The sequence below is a fragment of the Chiloscyllium plagiosum genome, chromosome 17 (assembly GCF_004010195.1).
Source record: "Chiloscyllium plagiosum isolate BGI_BamShark_2017 chromosome 17, ASM401019v2, whole genome shotgun sequence".
Lineage (NCBI taxonomy): Eukaryota > Metazoa > Chordata > Chondrichthyes > Orectolobiformes > Hemiscylliidae > Chiloscyllium > Chiloscyllium plagiosum.
The window spans coordinates 57927307-57949485 of NC_057726.1; the positions used below are offsets into that span (position 1 = coordinate 57927307).

Here is a 22179-nt window from a genome sequence, read left to right on the forward strand (position 1 = left end):
CCCTGATAGTGCATTTCAGATTCCCACCACCTGCTGGGAGAAAACATCTTGCCTCAAATCCCCTCTAAACCTCTTGTGTTTCACCTTAAAATTATACCCATTACTGACCCTTCAATTAAGGGGAATATCTGCTTTTTATCCATCCTGTCATACCCCCTCAATCTTATACACCTCAAATCAAATCACCCCACAACCTTCTCTGCTCTGAAGAAAACAATCCACACTACCCAGCCTCTCTTCATAGCTAAAGTACACTAACCTAACCAATGTTTTGTACAGGCCCAATGTAACCTCCCTGCTCTTATAATTCATGGCATACTGATAAAGGCAAGTGCCCCATATGCTGCCTTAACTACCCTATATATCTGTCCTACCACATTCAGGGATCTGTAGACAAGCACCCAACATCTTTCTAGTCCTCTGAGCTTCTGAAAGTCCTGCCAATCATTGAGTATTCAATTGTCTTGTTACTTCTGTCAAAGTGCATCATCTCTCACTTTTCAGGATTCAATTCCATCTGCTACTGGTTTGCCCATCTAACCAATCTGTCTACACTCTTCTGTAACGGGAGACTTTCTTCCTCACTATTAACCAGCCAGTCAACCATCATGTCATTCTCCAAGCTTATTTATCATTTCCCCAACTACATATTCTCATCGGTAGTGTTTATATGTATCACAAACAATAAGGGATCCAGCAATGATCCCTGTGATACACCACTGATCATCCTCCAGTCTTACAAACAGCCTTTTATCACCACCCTCTATGCCACCTTTGCTAAGTTACTCTGGATCCCATGTGCTTCTACCTTCTTTATCAGTCTCCTACACAGAATCTTGTCAAAGGTTTAGTTGAAATCCATATAAGCTACATCAACCATACTACTCTCATCCACACGCCCAATCACCACCTTAACATGGATCTACTTGAAACGTACAAGATTCAGAAGAGGCTTGACAGGGGAGGTATTGAGAGATTAATTCCTTCCTGGCTGGGGAATCTGGGACATGAGGCACAAATAACTGCCAGAAGTTTTGTACATCACATTGCAACAATAGCTTTTCCATTAAAGAGTTAGCCAGGATTTAACTTCAACTCTGTCACTTCCACTCCATTTCAGAGACATTTTAAAATCTTTGATCGGATTGGTTTTCGAACACAGAAATTGACATTATCAAGGCCGATTGATGGAGTGAAAAAAATGAGTATATCTTGTCAGTTTCATATATTAGCTTATGGGAAATAGACAACGTGCTCCTTTAGAACATTTACATTCAGTTTGATATTGCAAAAATAGAACAGATGACTACAGCCATTACTGCAACACCTATCAGTTAAGATGAGATGGAGCTTGATGGCTTGTGTCTCATTTTTAAGCAGAAAAGTGAGCTGGTGAGTGCAATGTTATACTGATGGCTCATTTGATCATTTGAACTTTGAAAGGTCATCAACCTGAAAAGTTAATTTTTTCTCTCTTTGCTAGGTCTGCTATGTATTTGCAGCATTTTCTCATCCACTTATGGAATTTATTACCTTGGGTTCTTGTGTCAGAACAAATTGGGAAGGGTGCAGAAAGACAGACAGTCTCCTTCATTTGAAAGGAATTTTCCCAGAAATGCGACTACCTTCTCAATTCAGCAGTACTGTACTGTCAGCAAGGAGCTCTTCGCTCAGGGATCACTGCTTTATTCCCCAGGCAAAGCTTTCTTAAAGTCAGAGCAGGAAATATTATACTTAACAGTGTTCTTGTCTCCAAAATAAACAATTACATCATCAGCAATCTTGGATTCTTGAACACATTTCTCTAAAAGCAAGTTTCAAGTAATACCAGCCTTGGGCTGGAAGATTGTACATATTTTAACAGTGACCCAAAGCTATTTATCAAAAGTATGTGAGGCTCATTGTTCAGGAAATAAGATATCAGTACAAGCTTGCCCAGTCTGGTTTCAAACAGCCAGAATGTCAAATAAATTGCTCACTGATACAATAGTGGCTGGCATCTTCATCTGGAGCTTCACGGTTCACTTTATCTGAACTATTTTGTCTCATTTACACTGCTCGTGCAAGATTATCATAGTCATTGGGTGGCATGGTAGCATTGCTGCTTCACATTGTCAGGGACCTGGGTTCAATTCCACCCTCGAGCAACTGTCTATATGGAGTTTGCACACTGTTTTTGTGTTTGCATGGACTTCCTCCCAGTCCAAAGGTGTGCAGGTTAGGATGGATTGGTCACGCTAAATTGCCCATATAGTGTCCAGGGGTGCACAGGGCAGGTAGATTAGCTATGGGAAATGTGGAGTTATCGGGTTAGCTCTCGGTCTTTGGAGGGTCAGTGTGGACTCAATGGGCTGAATGGCCTGTTTCCAATTTGTAGGGATTTTATGATTAGCTTTTCCAATCAGAAACAATCACTTCCAGCTTTAATAGAATTCTTTTTCCTAGAACTGCTTGAATTTAAATCTGATTGCTTTGGGAAAGTTTAACTTAATTTCTGTAGTTTTTGAGCAGAAACACTACATTTGTACTTTCTCTGGCGATGGCAAGTACTGTATTTTTAACAAAAGGACATCAAATAACTGAATCACCTTCAAATGACTTCCTAACACCATGAAACTAAGGAGTTCATGTAAAATCCTGTAGGGACTCTATTCCATTTTCCCAAGTTCCTCCAGCTCTGTCATATTAGTTCTGATGATGTAATCAGTGCTTCTGATCAATATCTTCATATTCAACCAATCTGCCGTTATCATCCACTTTCTGCCACTATCAGCATGATGCCATTAATAGGTATATATTTTGCTTCCCTTTTCCAAAGGGATATTTCCCTCCATAATAACCTTGTTTGCACTGCAAGTGGCTCCAATATCCCCTCGTACCTTTTCTTAGAACCTTTCCATGCCAGCACCGGAGAGACGACACTTACTTAAAAAGGGTTTGATCGTAACTGCCTGAACCTGTCAGTATTCAAGAGCAATATGAGCAATTGGTTTCCAATTACAAACCTTATCACAATATTGCTCTAATTCAATATTTCTTTATTACTGCCTATTTTAACCCTTCTGATATCCAGCATGTTGGATCTCTCAAGGCTACTTTGTCTTGCTGCCTTTCTTTAATAAATATTGTAATTGCATCATGATATGCTTCTCAGTTTGTTTTAAGATTCCTGAACTGCCAATCATCACTCAGTTGAGTATGTTTTGCTATGGGACATTATGGTGCATCCATACTGTATGTTTAAACGGCAGTACAAAGCCAGTTTGGCTTCATTCTGATGTTTAATTTGTCAAAGTAAATAAGGTGTCATGATTGAATTGCCTCCAAAGTGAAAAGGAGTGAGATTACCTCCTCCATTCTGCTTTAGTGTGGATTGTGTACCAATGCCAGTTGTGTTTATGGTGTAAGTCTTCTCTTGATGTGAAATTATTTGATTTGATTTATTGTCATCATGTGTACCTATGTACAGTGAAAAGCTTTGTTTGTGAGCAATCCAGACAGATCATAATAAGCAAGGACATACAGATCACAGGGTACTTAGAGTGAGGCATGCACGTTACATTGTACAGGAGGTGCATGAAGCAAGATCAACAATATTTGAAGTTATCAGTCTAATAAAGGCAGGGAAGAAGCTGTTCTTGAATTTCTTTGCAGCATAAGTGTCAATGCACACTTCATCTCCACATACATATCCTAGCTTATCTCAGAGACCAGAATCATCTTTTGCTGAGAATCAAATCTGCTTTCTTTTTGAAAAATAGAAAACATATGGCCTAAAAGGAGGTTACCTGTGTGTCTGCCTAGACAGCCTAGTCTCACTTTCTAGTTTTTTGGTTCATAGTTGACATTTAAGGCATATATCCAAGTACATTTTAAATGCAATGAGGATTCTGCTTTGACCACCACTTCATACTGAGATTGTTTACACATCTGTGAAACATGGGTTTAATTTCACATAATAAAAATCTGCTTCAACTTTTTTATTGAATGTGTAAAGATTTATCACAATAGCTTGATCAAAAATACTTCAAGTGCAGTATCAATACATCAAACCCAACCCTATCAAGCCCAATGCAAGGTATATAGATTGGAAAAGAAAACTGCATGTTTGTAGTGTAGTGTGCTATAGTATACACATATAAAATTATTACTGTTCTTTGGCCATAGATGTATAACACAAACATTCTGAACAGAACCTTAAAAGATCAAATTACACACAAGGCAAAAAGTAGTTGTGGACGAGATCTCTGTGCTGTTGCACAAAGCCATCACAGGCTAATTTCCTCTCTGCAGAGGATTCTTAGTACACCACTTCACTTCCTGGCTGAACTGACTTAACCAGCCTGTCGAAGTGCAAGAATTCATCACCTCCAGCCTTCTCAATATGACCGATTAAGGCAGAAGGACAAGGGGGAGAAAATGACAAAGAAGAGAAATGGTTTCCTTCAGGCAACGTCAGTGGAATCGGCAGGTGAGCAGGAACCCACAATCCTCAGGATTCTCTAAAAGGTTCACTTTACCTTTTAAGTGTAAATGCTACAGCCAAGGCATATGACTCTACCTTGTTGTGACTTGTTGCTTGGGTCCAGTTTTTCTCAGAATTCCTCCTGCCCGACATTAGTATCTGGGAAATATGTACCCGTATCCTCAGTGAACTCATAAAGGGCTGTATCGTGGTCTAGGCTGGAGAGTTCGTGATTCATTGGAAGATGTGGCTCTGGAAGAAAATCCTGTGAAGCTTGCTGAAGCTGTGGCTTCCCTAGGAATAATTGCAAAGAGATCAGAGTTTCACCAACCATTTTTACACGATCCTAAACAACCACTATATAACTGGCCACCAGTAACTGGAGGAGAGTGGGGAACACCTCGAATTATAAGTGAACATGTGGAGATATTACTTAACTTCACAGCCAAATGATGGAGTACTACAAAGAAGGAACCTGTCTCAAAATGGGATGGATTTTACTAGTCCCCTAGGAATGGGTTTGGAGGTGTGGGTCTCTGTAAAATGGAAAGAAAGGCAGGGATATGGGATCGATCATCTTTCTGCTGCTACGTCAATGGCCTAAAAAATGAGAAGTAAGTTCCTTCCCACCAAGAGGCTGACTGCAATCGAAGGCCTCATCCCATGGCATTTTACCAATAACAGATGGGCCTTCCAATATATATGGGAACCACCACATCAACTCTGCCAGCCTTCCCTATAGACTGAAAGTGTGGGATGGCTGTGTACGTGTATCAAAAGGGGAACTCTTCTATTTGGACACTCCCCAGTGACATGCTTTCATAGCAAGTGCAGTACTGGCAGCAGCCACTTCAGCTGGTGGCACTGCTGAGCTGCCTCCACCCTCCTTTCTTTAGATATGCTGTCCCTGGGGCACACATGGCAATTCTTTAAAGGGTCAGCAGTCACTAGGGCTATCATTTGTTTGCTTCACTGGCCATGGATCAGGTGACTGGCTGACAGGAAACCCCAACTTTGCAGCGCATTGTTAGCTCCCTCAACGTCTGAGTAAGATTCCAGCCTAAAGCTGGACATAACATTAAATTACGAGTTAATAAAATATGTGCACTTGAAAATTAAAAATAGGAATCTATCAAACAAACAACACTTTAAGAGGATAAATCCCTGGTCCAGATGGATTACACCCTCCCCATTTTAAAAGAATCTACAGAACAGATAGTAGATGAATTACCATACAAATATAACAATCCATCAGAAAATGTGTAATGCAAGGTGGCTGGGTAGAAATCTAAAAAATATCTTTACTTAAGAAGTGAATTATAGACCAGTCAGCTTAAGATCAGCAGCGAGAGAGAGAATATTGAAGTGAGAGATGTAATAGCATGGATTTCACGAAAATCTTGCTTGACCAACCTTATTGAATTGTTTGAAGTGGTAGCAGGGAGTAGACAATGGTAATGGTTTTAAAAGGCTCTTGAGAAGGTACTCCATAAGATGAATATGGTCAGACAATATGGGAAAGCACAGTGGTTAGCATTGCTGCTTCACAACACCAGCTAGTTAGGTTCGATTCTAGACTTAGGTAACTGCCTGTGTGGAATTTGCATGTTCTCCCCGTGTTTGTGTAGATTTCCTCCCACAGTCCAAAGATGTGCAGGTTAGGTGGATTGGCCATGCCAAAAATTGCCCTGTAGTGATCTGGAATGTGCAAGCGAGGTCAGGTTACAGGCATAAACTGGAGCTGGGTGAATGCTCTTTGGAGGGCCAGTGCAGACTCAATGGGCTGAATGATCTCTTTCCACACTGTCAGGACTCTATGCAGAATCAGAGGGCAAGTGGCAGAATGGATTAATCATTGGCTTCCAGGCAGAAAGTGGAGTGTGTAAATAAAGGACCGTTATTCGGAGTCCCTCTGACTCCATGTAATCCCACTTCTTGTCATATATTCAGTGCATCCTTGGACCTTGCTCTCTCTGCTGAATGATCAGTGCTGAGCAAAGAACTCTGTTTTATTCCATCACAAACCCACCTCAGTGAATTCCAGGCACAAGACATTGAAATCTTCTTCAATGCCTTTGCCTCTGTACCCAATTATTTGGACAGGAGTCCTCTTCCTGCTTCATGGATACTTCCTTCTCTTTCTCAACTCTCCCTTCACCTGTCTGACCGACATTCCATCTCTTCGACAACTTTTGATGTGACGTTGACTACCTTACGTTCTCTGCTCTCCTCAGCCTCTCTAACCAGTCTCTCCCTTCGAACTTGCTGCACTTTGTTCTCTCAGGCCAAACCCTGACTTTATGATTAAACCTGCTGATAGGTGTGGTGCTGTTGTGGTCTGGCTTAATCGATACTGAGTGCCTCTTCTTAGACATGTGCTCCTATCTCCTCCTGGAGCAAGAACCCCATCAGTTCTGAAGAGGACTCCTACTGGGCCGGAAACATTAATGTTGATTCTCTCCACAGATGCTGCCAAGACCTGCTGAGTTTCCCCAGCACCTTGATTTTATTTCTATGAAAAATTTACACTAACAATTTAGAATCAAAACTTTTGGATATGCGGACAATACAAATTTGAAGGGGGTAGGGCTGGTAATAGGCAAGCTGCAATAATACATTTACAGAACAGGCAAATAATGTAGTACACTTTGGCAGGAAGAAGAGGGACATCACTTATTATTTGGAAAATGAGAGCTTAGGTGGGTTCAAAGAATAAAGACAAATTCACCAATGACTAAACTTTGTACCATAGGTTAGTAAGCTTGCAACAAAAAAAAACATAAACTAAGCACCAGGCTTCAGCTGAGGGAGGAGAAAACAGAAAAATGTTGCAGTTATGATCACACAGTGTCAAATGTTGTTTAGTCCATGACCGAAAGCATGGCTGGTAGTCAATTCACCATAATTTAACAAGGATGTAAGGGTATTGGAGGTTGTGGTGCAGTGGTAAGTGTTCCTACCCATGAATCATAAAACAGGGGTTCAAATCCCACCTCCTCCAGAAGGGTATCATAGTATCTCTAAACAGGATAATATAATTATAGGGGCAGAGAATATTTCCAAGAATGCTACCAGAAATGTACAAACACACATATCAGGAAAAGATATGCCGACTGGGACTCTTATCTCAAAGTCAGAAGGTTGAGGGGTGACCTAACAAAGGTCTTTAGAATTAAGAAAGGTTTCAACAGAATTAATATCAACAGAATGTGTTCAGTCGAGAACAGCATTAGAAAGATAGTTAACAAGAAATCCAACAGAGAATTCAGAAAAAATGTCTTTTAATAAGAAATGAAACTCCATTTTACTCCAACTTCTGCCTGTATCTACCTTGTAGTGAGACTTGAATCTGCTAACCTGACTGGTTCAAATATTGAATGATCTTCTAAGTTATAAACAGCTTCCTGCTCGATTCCCCCATTCTTGTGATCACAGGCCCTAATATTCTTTCAATAACTTTATTACTTTAAAAAGGAAGACTGCAGCAGCCACAGTGACAATCATGCTGCTCTGGCAGGAGATCAAAAAAGGGAAAGAAGCCCGAGGACAGTCTTAGCTTCCTCAAACATTGCTCTGTCAGAGCAGTCTTTCTGTTCATGCGAAAAGAGGCAAAATTCCCAAGAAGACCCAGTTGTCAAATATTTAAGTGCTTTATTTTTAATGCTAACATAGCACAGATTGCATGGAAGGTTTAAAAGGGACCGAAGGAGCAACTTTTTCATGCAAAGGGTGGTGCGTGTATGAGCTGCCAGAGAAAGTGGAGGAAGCTGGTATAATTACAACATTTAAAGGGCATCTGGATAGGTTTATGAATAGAAAGGGTTTAGAGGGATATGGGCCAAGTGCTGGCAAATGGAACTAGATTAATTTAGGATATCCAGTCAGCTTGGATGATTTGGACTGAAGGGTCTATTTCCATGCTGTACAACTCTATCACTCTATGACTGTAGCTCTTGCAAAGTTCTTGCATTGATAATATTTGATGTTTGCATTCTAAAATTGAGAGCTCTTGACCATGTTGCCACATATTAAATCTGGAGGCTAGTTAATGGTGATGAGAAGGGCATTCTAGACTTAAGCCTGTTTATTTTCTGAAGTGGCTGTACTCAGGGTTTAAAGAAATCACTGATTTACCTGAGCTTTCTCCAGTTTTCAGGGCTTTGTCGGACGGTTCAGTCGGCCTCAGCTCTGGATCCACAATGAGTTTCTGAATCTGGGAAATTACAAGGAACAGACGAAAATCAGAAAGCTGGTTTCCAACTTGGGAAGGATGCATGGCACCTTTTAGGCAAACGACAATATGATTATTGAATCTTACGAGAGGTAAGAGCCATGTTTTGCAACTGGTTAACCAATTCTTGTATCAGAGTGCAGTAGCCTGGCATTAATTGCAATGCCAATACCATCCATCGAACCATGCCAGCAGTGTTAGGGATACAAACATTCTCTGTCAGTGGACATGATAGAAGCTGTCAGGGCACTCCCATTGCTTATTATTTTAAGATTGAACATCATAGAGGTGGCTTTCTTTTTTCGCAGACCACAAAAGTGAAAAACTCTCTGAAAAATGGATGCTTAACAAAAAACCCAGAAGTGGGGGCTAATGTCTATATTTTGTAATCTCCTCCAAGCATGGTTTGTTATACCTTAACGAGCAAATACATTTAATTTCATTCATGTGTGGTGAAATCCTGCAAAGCAAAGATTTGCAGAGCAATGGGGAATGAGAAGTGAAGTGAAACAAACCGGATTGCTCTTTCAAAGAATCAGCACAGGATTTCCATTGTGTCATATTATTCTAAGATTGTTTTAAATGTAGAGAATGCTTCGATATTTAATCAGTAACGTAATCTTTCTCACCCCTGAAGAAGTGAGGATGGGTTGTCTGTTATCTTATAAATGCCCTGATAAACTATTAAAACAAGCCCTGTTCAGGTCCTGTATATAATTTAATATAACATTATAATATTGTGCTCCTGTTTGGTATTTTTAAACATCAAATTGTTAGCCAGTTCCAGGCCAGCTAAAATTCCGTTAGAAGCTAATTCGTGGATTCAAGTGTCAGCATGTATGTTTGTTGAGTGATCCTTCACTGTTGTATCACTGGTGCAAGGTGTATCCTGTATGCTGTCCAGCATCCTGAATTTTGGAAACAGAGGTGGAGGGCAACAATGCAAGGAAGTTAGATTGAAACCACTAAACCCTCCTTCCATCTCAAGTGCAGTATTATGTCACTTCTGAGCACAACACTTTAAGGATGAGGATGCTTTTGAGAAAGTGCACGAAAGCTCAATCAGAACGGTTCCAGAATTGTGGGACCTCAGTTACAGTGGACAGGTAGTTAACAAAATTGGAGATTTTCTTTCTACGAAAAGATGAAAAGAATAGCAAGAGAAATTATTCTCTTTTGCAGAAAGAGTTGATACAGATTTGAAGTTTATGGCAAAAGAGCAAACGGCAACATGAGGAAAATGTTTTTACACAGAACTGGTTCAGAAATGGAATATATCGTCTGAGAGTGTGGTAAAGGCAGATTGAATATTGGGCTTCAAGAATTAATTGAATAAGCAGCATTTTTTTTAAAGAAAATATTGCAAGACTCTAGGGGAAACAATAGAGTGGGATTAACTGGGTTGCAATCACAGAGAATAGCAGGGATATAGTGGGCTGACTGGCCTCCTTTAAGGTTACAGACATTCTATGATTCCCTAGTGGTCACTGAGCTTTGGGACCAATCTCAGCAATCACACGTTAAAGGTGCATCAGAGAAGGTCATTGGATTGATTTAATAAAAAACAGATATACCAGATAATAGAACCATAAAAGATTCTAACCATAAAAAGGTTATGAAAATCCAACTGCTGCTCACAAAAGGAATCTTGACATTCATATACAGCCTGGTTTACAGATTTCCCGAGTTCAGAATACTTGTCTACTTGATTAAAAATCACACAACACCAGGTTATAGTCCAACAGGTTTAATTGGAAGCACACTAGCTTTCGGAGCGTCGCTCCTTCATCAGGTCACTACCACCTGATGAAGGAGCGACGGTCCGAAAGCTAGTGTGCTTCCAATTAAACCTGTTGGACTATAGCCTGGTGTTGTGTGATATTTAACTTTGTACACTCCAGTCCAACACCGGCATCTCCAAATCATGTCTACTTGATGACCTCTCTCACAGAGCGAGTTGCCACCTTCACAAGACAACTCAGGATGAGTGTCAAAAGTAGATGCTTAGTGAATATTAAAGAAAAAACCCTCTTTTTCAGGACTTTGGGGCGTTCCAAACACTTCTTAGCTAATGAAGAACTTTCAATCTGCATTCAGTGGTATAAAGCAGAGAAACCAGCAGTCAAAGTGCATACAGCAAGCTCCGGCATGTAGCAAAGTGTAAATTCTCAGATAAACTGTTAATTGTGTAGATTGAGGGATAAATGTTAATCAGAATAGCAGCAATAACTGTCCAACTCTTCTTTCACATCATGAAATTTAATCTTTTTTGTCCATCTCTGAGGATAGTTGCTTCAATTTCAAAGGTTACAGGGAGAAGGCAGGAGATTGGGGTTGGGAAACTTATCAGCCATGGATTGAATTGCGGAGCAAACTCGGAGGGCTGAATGGCCTCATTCTGTTTTAAATCTTATGGTCTAATGTCTCACCTGAGAGACAGCTCTCCCAACAGTGAAGCACTCCTACATTGTCGAAAAGTGTGGTGCTGGAAAAGCACAGCAGGTCAGGCAGCATCTGAGGGGCAGGAGAGCTGACACTTCAGGCATAAACCCTTCATCAGGAATGTGAAGGGCTTATGCCAGAAATGTCGACTCTCCTGCTTCTTGGATGCTGCCTGACCGGCTGTGCTTTTCCAGCACCACACTTGTCGACTCTGATCTCCAGTATCTTCAGCCCTCACCTTCTCTCAGCACTCCTACAGCAAATTGCTGGCCTGGAATTTGATATTAAGTGCTGGAGCTGTACTTAAGCCCACAATTTTGTGAATGAGGGGCAAAAGTATTTTCTAACACTATTCCTGACCAGAGGGGAAGAAAGGATGAATGCTTAACTGTTATTCTCCTTACTAGACCCTAGATTACTGAGATGGATTCATACACGTTACAAAGATTGAAGAGTGAGGAAATTGAATGCAAACCGTGATTTTTTTGCTTCTATGTTTCCACAAGATATTTGTTCCACACCTACCCTTACCATTGCAAGATTTGCCTCCATGTCAGTCAGGTTCAGCTCATTTACAGGAAGATTTGGATTGAAGATCTGCAGGGCAATGAGATCACTTTAGAAAATGAAGTTATCTATCCATTCATTCATCTATATTTACTTTTCTCTTACTGTGATGCCACACAATCAGGAAATCAGTGAAACCTGGCAGACTGCATTATTGGGGGGTTGGGGGGGGTCATTATTACTCGGCAACATATAAAGCATTGAGAAAGGGACAGCAAGAACAGACATTGAGGTCCAACAGAAAAATCTGCTGATGTCACAGGATCTAGTGTCTCCAAATCTAGGCAGACTGAAGGAACCAGGCATCAATTCTTCATGACAACGATGGCCTATTCCAGCAGCATCCTACCCAGGACCTGAATTCAATGTAAGAAAGGCTTCACCCGGACAAGAGCAACAAAGGTGAACACAACTTGCCACTTCTCCATCCCTTTTCAATTGAACCTGACTCACCACCCCTCCCTCCCCTGACACTCAGATCAATGTCCTTCTGAGTTGCTGATTTACTAATCCCATGGGCACATTTTACCATCTCTTACCTAATCAAACACTTGCTGTCTTCATGGTAACCATTAACAAAACTGAGTTCTCACATATTCACTTTTTATTCCCACTAGCCTCTCTACCTGATGTGGACCATCAATGAACAGTTCCCCTCATCCACTGTTGTCCATTAGGCCCATCTGCTGCTCTTTCTGGATGCTGCTGCTTTTACTTTTGTTCCTCTCCCTCCATTCAAAACACTGAAGCAGTAATGCAATCCGTGATTAATCTCTGGGTGCTTGTTCATCATGAGTAAGGCAAGAACAAAAATCAGGAACAAGCAATAATAAATGTTCAAAAACCTCATGCTGTCCTGCAACTTCCAGAACCTGACAGGAACAAAGTTGGCAGATGCGTGGGAGACGTGTGATGCCCTTGTCCATCTAGGTGAGATTTAGAGACCGCTTAGTGAGGTTCTACTGTGGATTCTGCGGTCAATGTGCATCAGCACATCAGTGGAGGAGCAGCCGGACTTGATTTAGAGTTAACCAGCACTTCAGTTTTCAGGAAGAAATATTTCACAATATTTAAAGAACATTTTAAAATCCAGTTTTGAATGCTATTAGTGTGGTGTGTTCGCCCAATACTTACATGCATAATGCTCGAATGCTCCAGGCTATACTGCTGGCTCCCAAGCAATGAATGCAAGCCATCCAGGTTCAACTCAATGCTCGGCATGTGCTCAGGCAACTCAGTCCTGTAAATCCAAAATAATTCTTTACAAAATGTACAGTGAACTTATTTCCAATATTTGCTTCTGTTTGATTATCCATTTCCCTTTGTTTTCTTAAAATCTAAAAGATGTAGCAACCATTGCATATTGGATTTTTACTGCTGCACAGATAAAGGCTGTTTAAACCCCACAACGTGCAGGGCATGTTATAGCCCCAAGCACTGTTTCAGGTCTGTGATACATCAGATTCTGGGGTTTTTTATTCCCCATTGCAACTTGAGTGGAGGCTGTGCACATTTCACACTGGGGAAAAAATAATTAGGGAAAAGATATTTCATTTACATCTTATGGTGGCTGCACAGTGAAACATTGATGGTATGTCTTCTACTGATCATAATCACTACAGACGCATACAGAGCGAAAACAAAAAACATGGAGATGGAGGAGGAACACGTGAATAAAAGAAACAAGATATTAGATGTGTTGTGTACATGGATTTACATTATTAAGGGATGCAGGTTAAAACAGTATGGGAGTGTTAATTAAAGTAATTTAATATAGTGTTAATATAGTAATTAAAAGATGAAGGCAGTCACCACTGCCTGGCCAGATCATGTAACTGCTCTCTCACGAGAGAGATGACTGGTGGTGGTTTAACCTGAGGGTCACCATGCCTCAGCCCAGGGGAGAGGTTGAAAAGGTGGGACGTTCACAGTGACCTCAGCCAGTGTTGGAGTTGAACTATTAGCGTCACTTTGCATTGCAAGCCAGCTGTCCAGCCAACTGATCCCCAGGAGAAATTAAAGTTTAGCTCCACCAAGCACAGCATTTCCATCTCTGGCCATGAGTCATTTTTAACATTATAGAGTCATACAGCATGGAAACTGACCCTTGTGGTCCAACCAATCCATGCCAACTATAAACCCAAACCCAAACCCAAACCAGACTAGTCCCACCTGCTTGTGCTGGTCCATATCCCTCCAAACATTTCCTATTCATGTATACTACTGAAATAAAATAACTAAGAAATCTAGAGGTAAATCTAGAAAAAAGACAATCTCAGCAGCAGCTGCAAGATGCACACTATCCTAAGTCCACTATTTTATAATCTGACACAGTTTGACAGGTCCCACTGCATTTGAAACAATGGGCTTTAATTTATAGCAATGACTTAGCTGAAAGTATTGAGAATTGCTTGTGCACTTTCCTTGATGAGGCAAAATTTTAAGATGTTGATATTCAGAGAGATTTGTGTCTCCTTGAACAAGAAACACAAAGTTAGTATTCAGGTAACTCAGAAAATAGGAAAGCAAATAGGACATTGTCCTTTGTCTAACGGAGGCTAGAGTACAAGAATAAGGATTTATACGGGTCTTTGATGAGACCGCACCTAGAGTAATGTGTACTCCTTCTACTTCTCTCACCTTGCCTTGCCTTGGAGGCAGTGCCGTGGAGATATAGAAAATTGATTTCTGTGATCAAAGGCTTGTCATATGGTGAGACGTTTGAAAAGATTGGGCTAAATTGAGGGAATTTAGAAGAATTAAAGGGGATTTCATTGAAACTTAAGATTCTGAAGGGGCTTGTCAAGAGTTGTTGTTCAACAAAAATGCCTTAATTTAGAAAGTTGTCAATCATTGAAATCTTTGGCCTGTGGAACATACCAGCAGGAGTAGGCCATCTGACCTGGCCCCCATTCAATACAATTGTGTCGATCAAACACTTCAATGTCTTTTACGTACATTATCATTGGCATACAAGGCTTTGGGGATAATCAGAAATCTATCAATCTCTACCTTAAATATATGTTGTTTCCACAGCCTTCTATGGTACAGAATTCCAAAGTTTCACAATCCTCTGAGTAAAGAAATTCTCATCTTAGGCCCAAGTGGCATCTCTCTTATAATTAACCCCTTGGTTCTCGACTCCTCAACCAGGGAAATATTTACCTACATCAACCCTATAAGTATATTGTAGGTTTTCAATTAGATCACCTCTCATTCTTTAAAACTCTAGAGAAGACAGAGCCAGTTTACCCAATTTCTCTTCGTAGGACCAGCCTGCCATCCCAGAAAAAAATCTGGTGAACCTTTGTAGCACTCCCTCTGTTGCAATAATATCCTTCCTGAGAGAAGGAGACGACAAAGTGCACACACTACTTCACATGCAGTCTAAACACTGATACTAATGAAGCAAGACCTCACAACTCCTGAACTCAAATCCTCTTGCAATAAATGCTACCATTCCATTAACTTTCCTAATAGCTTGCTTCACCTACATGTTAGCCTTCAGTAACTTATTGACAAGAATACCTCGGTCCATTTTATGACTAAAAACTTTCCAATCTTGCACCATTTAAGAAATACTCTGCACATGGGTTTCTTCTCCCAAAGTGTAGAACCTCACATTTTTCCACATTATATTCCATCAACCGTGTTCAAATCCTAAGCCTGTCATTTTCTTCACTTTACATCTCCCTCACAACACACATTCCCATTTAGTTTTGTTAATTCTGCAGATTTGGAAAGATTGCATTTGATCCCCAACTCCAAATCATTGATATATATTGTGAATAGCTAGCACTGAAGTACTGATCCTTGGAAGATAATCACCAGTGCATTGACTATCTCTACCCCTCTCATCTATCTCTATCATCACCTCCTTCAACACATTAGGAGGTGGATCATCTGGTCCTGGGGATTGATTGGCTTTCGGTCCCAATAATTTCTTCAGTAAAATCTTCTTCTAATGCTAATTCCCTCCAATTCCTCGTTCACCCTGCCATGGAATTAGGGAGATTTCTGATATCTTGCCCTATGAAAACAGATATAAAATAATCATTTAGCTTCTCTACTACTTCCCTATACCCCCAATGTAAATTATCCTGATTCTCTCTTTAATGGACTTAGACCTTACCAAACATTTCCTTTTTATGAACCAACAGAAGCTTTTATAGTCTGTTTTTGTGAGATTGCATCACTTCATATTCTGTTTTCCCTTTCTCATCAGTTTCTTAGTCTCCTTTTGATGTCTGTAAACCTTTCAATCCTTTTGTTAATAGCAATTTTGTAGGACTTTTCATCTCATACAATCTCAAACATCTTTTGTTAGCCATGTTATTCAAATTTAACACTCTTGTTTCACAAAGGGACAGCAAACATTGGATTGGAGTCACTTACAGGCCACCAAAAAGTAGTGGTCATGTGGGGTGTATATCAATCAGGAGATGAGAAGCTTATAGCATGTGCAACACAGTTACCGTGGTGATTTCAAACCAACTGAGCACTGGAGCTGTGGAGGATGAATTTCGGGAGTGTATTAGGTTTGGTTTTACCTCGAGGACATGCTATTTTAGGTGTTATATTAAGTAATTAAATAGGAGTAATTAATAATCTTGTTTGTAAAATAACCTTTAGGGATGAGTAAACACAATATGATGGAATTTTACACGATGCTTGAAAGTGAGGTAATTCAGTCCGAAACAAGGCTGTTAAATTTGAATAACAATAGATGGGCATGCTCATGTGGATGTTCAACTATTATTCCAGGATATAAGACAAATAGATACATTTTTCAATCTAGGGGATTCAAGGGATTGGGGAGGAAAGATGAATTCAAGTCTTAAATCAGCAATGATATTATCATTGGAGTCCTATTCCTGTTTTTTGGGTCTTATGAAGGGGGCATCTTTTCTGTTGTGACTTTACAATATATGTTAATAATTGTAGTGAAATGCTGGCAAAAGGACAACGTTTCACTCTGTCCAATGCCATTCAAAATCTCAACCACTGAGCAAAGCCTCACCTGTCTAAAGCAGCCATCCTTCCTCTCTTATCCAGGTGCTGCACTGTGTTGCAAGTGGGCCTGCCCTCCAAAACAGACTCCACAACAGACACTGGTAAAACTGGAGGCTCCAGACATGCACTACATGGGTTCCCCGAAACCACAGTGTCTGCTTGGACCTGGACTCCAACCGCTGGACTGGCTGGCTCCTCCTTAATCACCATCAGGCATTTCTCCCTACATATCGAGACATTGGAAAAGTTGAGTTCAGGATCCCTTATTTAATCAGCAACACAGAAATCAGCTTACGGGCCATCAATAGCAAATAGCAGTTCTAGAGGAACTATTACCCCATCCTTATAGTGTCACATGATAAATGTCATTGTGATATAAAAAGCAGAAACTTTAATTCTATTTCAGAAGATTCAGCTGGAGTTTCATAGAATCCCGACAATGTGGAAACAGGCCCTTCAGCCCAACAACTCCACACCGATGCTTTGAAGAATATCCCATGCAAACCCATTCCCTTACCCTAATACTCTACATTTACACATGACTAATGCACATAACCTACACATCCCTGAACACTACGGGCGATTTATCATGGCCAATTCACCTGAACTGCACATCTTTGGACTGTGGGAGGAAATCGGAGCACCCGGAGGAAACCCACGCAGACACGGGGAGAATGTGCAAACTCCACCCAGACAGTCGGTCGAGGCTGGAATCGAACCTGGATTCCACGCGCTGGGAGGCAGCCGTGCTAACCACTGAGCCACCGTGCTGCTCCAAAAGTGTATGCTGCATCAGCCAGGGCTTGAAGCTTATATGGCAAAGCCAGGAGGCAGGGGTTTTGTTCCCTGATATTGGTATGTACAGAGATAGCGGATGTGCCAAGATCTGCACTGACACCAAGATTGCCAATACCATCTCACACACAGGGCATTACCCTGAATCCAGGATAGCAGTCAGCAGGGCTCCCTGCCTGTAAACGGTGGATAACTCCCCTCTTAGCCACCTGAAATGACATCCTGAGCCACACACAGATGGCTTCAGATCAGCTAAAATTTAAATAGATGGCAGAACAGGCTCAAGGAGCTAAATAGCTTGCTCCTTTTGGGATGATCTGCTGTATCTAGATTCCCTTAAATGTATATCTGTGCAGGAGCTAATTGGACCCCAAATACAATCCGTCTTAGGCTGTATCTTTGCATTGAAAACAATGCATGAAGTTGAAGATGCAAAAAGGCAGATGTAGGAACATAATTTAATTTTTTAAATGATTTTCAGAAAAAAAGCACTGTAGCATTTAGACCACAGATCACATGTAACCCTCCCCTTCCCACTTTCTGAATGGTCTGTTCAACTTCACACAGAGTTCGAAATCTTTCAGTATGCTATTAAAAACACAAACAAATCAATATTACAACAACTCCCTTACTTTGTTACATTAGTAAAGCTCAGGATAGAACTAATGAGAATCTTCTAGAACTTTGTCAGTTTTTAACCAGCACTTCACATAATATTCCCTGGAGCAGTGATCACTAACAGTTTGTTACTGCAGATGTTTTTTTTAATAAGAAAGACTTGCATTTATGTAGCATCTTTTCTGACCACAGGATGTCTGTAGGTGCTTTACAATCTATGTAATCACTGTTGCAAATTAGAACATAGAACAAGAAAATGTGGTAGCCCATCTGCACACAGCGAGCTCCCCAAAGCAGCAGTGTGAAAGTGATCAGATAATCTATTCTAAGTTTTGTTTGAGGGATAAATATTGGCTGGATATTAGGGTCACCTCCTAGTTCTTCTGGAAATTAACATCACGGTACCAATGACTTCCAGCTGATGGTAGATAATGCCTAATTTGAAAGAGAGCCATGCACAGTGCAGCACTGCCTTGGTATTGACTGTCTAGATTGTGGTCCACTTTCTGGAGTGAGGCCTGAACTAACAACCAAAGCTGTGAATTCCCATTGTGTAATGGCTCAGAGGCAACAGTGCTACTACTGATCCAAATCCAGTCCCTAATTCTCACACAGGGCTTTCATTGAGTGAAGAGGAAAGGGATATTCATCCCCCCAATTTTCATCCTCCTCCAGCAAGTGCGGAACTCAGTTTGAGTGTGTTTATGAGCTTTTCCATGCTGCTGCAGTGTCCATATTTCACGTCGGCAACCAAATGACCAATCTGAGCTAAGGTGCCTATTTCCATTCACAGAAATTACAAAGCAGCGCCAATGGTGTCTTCTTGAGTGCATGTTTCCAATGACTCACCTTTGCTGCTCTGTGCCAGATGCAATGGTTGCAGAGCTGGTTGGGGGCAGCTCTGTGACATCAGAAATAATTGGACCACCAGGAAGAGGACTATTGGTGTAGGTATTGGAACAGGAGGCGGCTTCTGTGGACGGCTGGGAGTAAGCAGAGTGACCAATGTAACAATATTAGTACAAATACGACATTATAGAGTCATAGAGATGTGCAGCATGGAAACAATCCCTTCGGTCCAACTCGTCCATGCTGACCAGGTATCCCAACCTAATCTAGTTCCACTTGCCAGACCCAGCCCATATCCCTCCAGACCCTTCCTATTCATATATCCATCCATCAAAATTGCTAAAACTGCTATCACCAAAATAACCAGAGCCTCAGGCATGACCAAACATTATTGAGAAGGGGAACTGAAGGCTGCCATAAAGTGAAAGTGCATCCATTCAACTAAGAATGTAATCGGGTTTAGATGTGTTGTAGCACACACAGTTCCTCATTATCTAAGGTCACACAAGAAGAATAGAAACCTGGGTGCGGTAGCAAAGGACTTTTAATAACTTTTAATTCCAGCAAGAATAAACACTTTCAGGAGAAAAGCAGAGACATGGGACAGAGAGAAATTTCAATTGTTGTATAATGCAAGTCTCAGAGATTAGATTAGATTAGATTAGATTAGATTAGATTAGATTACAGTATGGAAACAGGCCCTTCGGCCCAACAAGTCCACACCGACCCGCCGAAGCGCAACCCACCCATACCCCTACATTTACCCCTATACCTAACACTACGGGCAATTTAGCATGGCCAATTCACCTGACCTGCACATCTTTGGACTGTGGGAGGAAACCGGAGCACCCGGAGGAAACCCACGCAGACACGGGGAGAACGTGCAAACTCCACACAGTCAGTCGCCTGAGTCGGGAATTGAACCCGGGTCTCTGGCGCTGCGAGGCAGCAGTGCTAACCACTGTGCCACTGTGCCGCCCTGATGTACAGGTATATCAGGGACATATGCACCACAGTGTGTTATCGTTGTCCTTTTCAAAGAACCCCTTTGGCCAGATTAAACAGAACCTCCACACTCAGATGACCAGGATGTTACCAAGCAGACTTTGTAATGCTGTTGCCTTGATGCCAGCCACACTTCACTTACCGACTGAATGAAATAGGTGTCCTGAAGAGGTTCTATTGATAGATGTCGAACGTATTTAGACACAGGAGGAGGAGAACTACCATCATCCAACATCAGAGGCCTATTAGAAGAACAGTAAAATTGATCAAACCCATGGTTTTGGACTGCTAGGGAGTATCAGATTGGTACTTGCACAAGCAGGTGATATTGTTTATGTGGAGGGCTATATTAAAGGGGAGAAGGTTGCCACTTTAGCATGTTCAAATTACATAACAGATACTTGCGCAAAATCCAAATTCATAATTAGTTATCCAAACAGCATAGCAAAATCACTAGATGAGGCAATAGCTGCAGTACAAGTTGTCAAGGTACAACCTATACTTTTGCAAATAATATATGTTGGCTCCTGTAATGCTCAAGTGTGGCTTCAGTGCATCATCACACAAGGTATCACTTTTCCAAAACGCCCAACATAGTTAGAATCAATAAGGCACAAACTACTTTACATTACCAAGCTAGCAACTTCAGTTCAAGTTTAAGTTACCAAGACACAGTAAGCTCATAGTTCCTTGAAAATGGAGTCACAAGTAGACAAGGTAGTGAAGAAGGCGTTTAGTAAGCTTTCCTTTATTGGTCAGAGCATTGAGTATAGGAGTTAGGAGGTCATGTACAGGACATTGGTTAGGCCACTTTTGGAATACTGCATGCAATTCTGGTCTCCCTACTATAGGAAGGAGTTCAAAAAAGATTTACAAGGATATTGCCATGGTTAGAGGGTTTGATTATAGGAAGACGCTGAATAAGCTGGGGCTGTTTTCCCTGGAGCATCGAAGTCTGAGGGGTGACCTTATAGAGATTTATAAAATCATGAGGGGCATGGATAGGATAAATGGACAAGGCCTTTTCCCCAGGGTGAGGGGAGTCCAAAACTAGAGGGCATAGTTTTAGGGGGAGGGGAAAGATATAAAGAAAAGAGACCTAAGGAGCAACATTTTCACGCAGAGGGTGCTGAGAGTATGGAATGAGTTGCCAGAGGAAGTGGTGGAGGCTGGTACAATTATAGCATTTAAAAAGGCACCTGAATGGGTATATGAATAGGAAGGGTTCAGAGGGCTATGGGCCAACAGCTGGCAAATGGAACTAGATTAATTCAGGATATCTGGTCAGCATGGACACGTTGAACCGAAGGGTCTGTTTTCATGCTGTATGACTCTATAAATGGTTGTTACATCAACATGTTACATTTTAAGTGTTTCACGTAGATATAATTGTGATCACCAACAATTTCCAGTCTACTTTTACTCTTCTACTTTTCGATTTTTCCTACCAAAGTAGTAAATGTCACATTTCCCATTATGTTCCATCTGCCATCTTAACAGTCATTTAACTTATTTCTTTTTGTAGCATCTTAGTGTTCTCCTTGATACTTTGCCACCTACCACTGAATTATCAGTAAATTTGAATAACATTGCACTCAGTCCCCTTATCCAAGTCATTGATACAGATTGGAAACATTTGAGGCCCAAGTTCTGATTCTTGCAGAACCCTGACAGCTGCAGCCTGCCAAGGACAGTTAGGATTGGGCAGTTGTTATAACCATCATAACCTCTGTCATCTATGGATTTTTTTTTAAAACGAAGAACACAATCAAAAGTTGACTGCAGATATAAATTCAGTGGCTGCCTGGAGAGTGGCACTCTGTATGTCATACTTGATGAAGTGACAAAGAAAATGCTTATAAATTGAATTTATAATCTCTTAGTAGTCTGCCATACTTAAAATGAAGATTACCAACAGCAGTCTGGGTGAGAGAATTATTTGAATTTACTCTCCTTTTCAAGAATACAAAGGGAGCGGGTTAAAAGTGAACTTCAATAGGGGCCTGTGTGTGTCGGTAGTCTGACATCCCTGATGTGTAGACTCTTGTGTTAGGAGGGTCTCAGCTCCTAGTAAATACCCCTGCACAACAGGTAAGGCAAAGGGAAAAGTCTCTCTCTTACTCTGAGTGCTGACAGTCAGCTACTGTCAAAAGGAATCAGGACAAGAGAGTTTCAATAACCTACAAAACCAAAA

At 41.0% G+C, this 22179-nt stretch overlaps 1 protein-coding gene across 1 annotated transcript in view; it reads right to left on the bottom strand.

Moving 5' to 3' along the window:
* Window positions 1-2315: 2315 nt before the first annotated feature.
* The window catches only part of hsf4 (heat shock transcription factor 4), a 64103-nt gene continuing 44239 nt past the window's right edge, over window positions 2316-22179 (bottom strand). The window contains exons 6-12 of the mRNA XM_043707536.1: window positions 20128-20227; window positions 18981-19114; window positions 16726-16941; window positions 12840-12945; window positions 11670-11735; window positions 8600-8678; window positions 2316-4759 (exon numbers count right to left, since the gene is read on the bottom strand). Coding sequence (XP_043563471.1) covers window positions 4596-4759; window positions 8600-8678; window positions 11670-11735; window positions 12840-12945; window positions 16726-16941; window positions 18981-19114; window positions 20128-20227 — 865 coding nt within the window. The 3' untranslated portion in view covers window positions 2316-4595. The remainder of the gene's footprint in view (window positions 4760-8599; window positions 8679-11669; window positions 11736-12839; window positions 12946-16725; window positions 16942-18980; window positions 19115-20127; window positions 20228-22179) is intronic.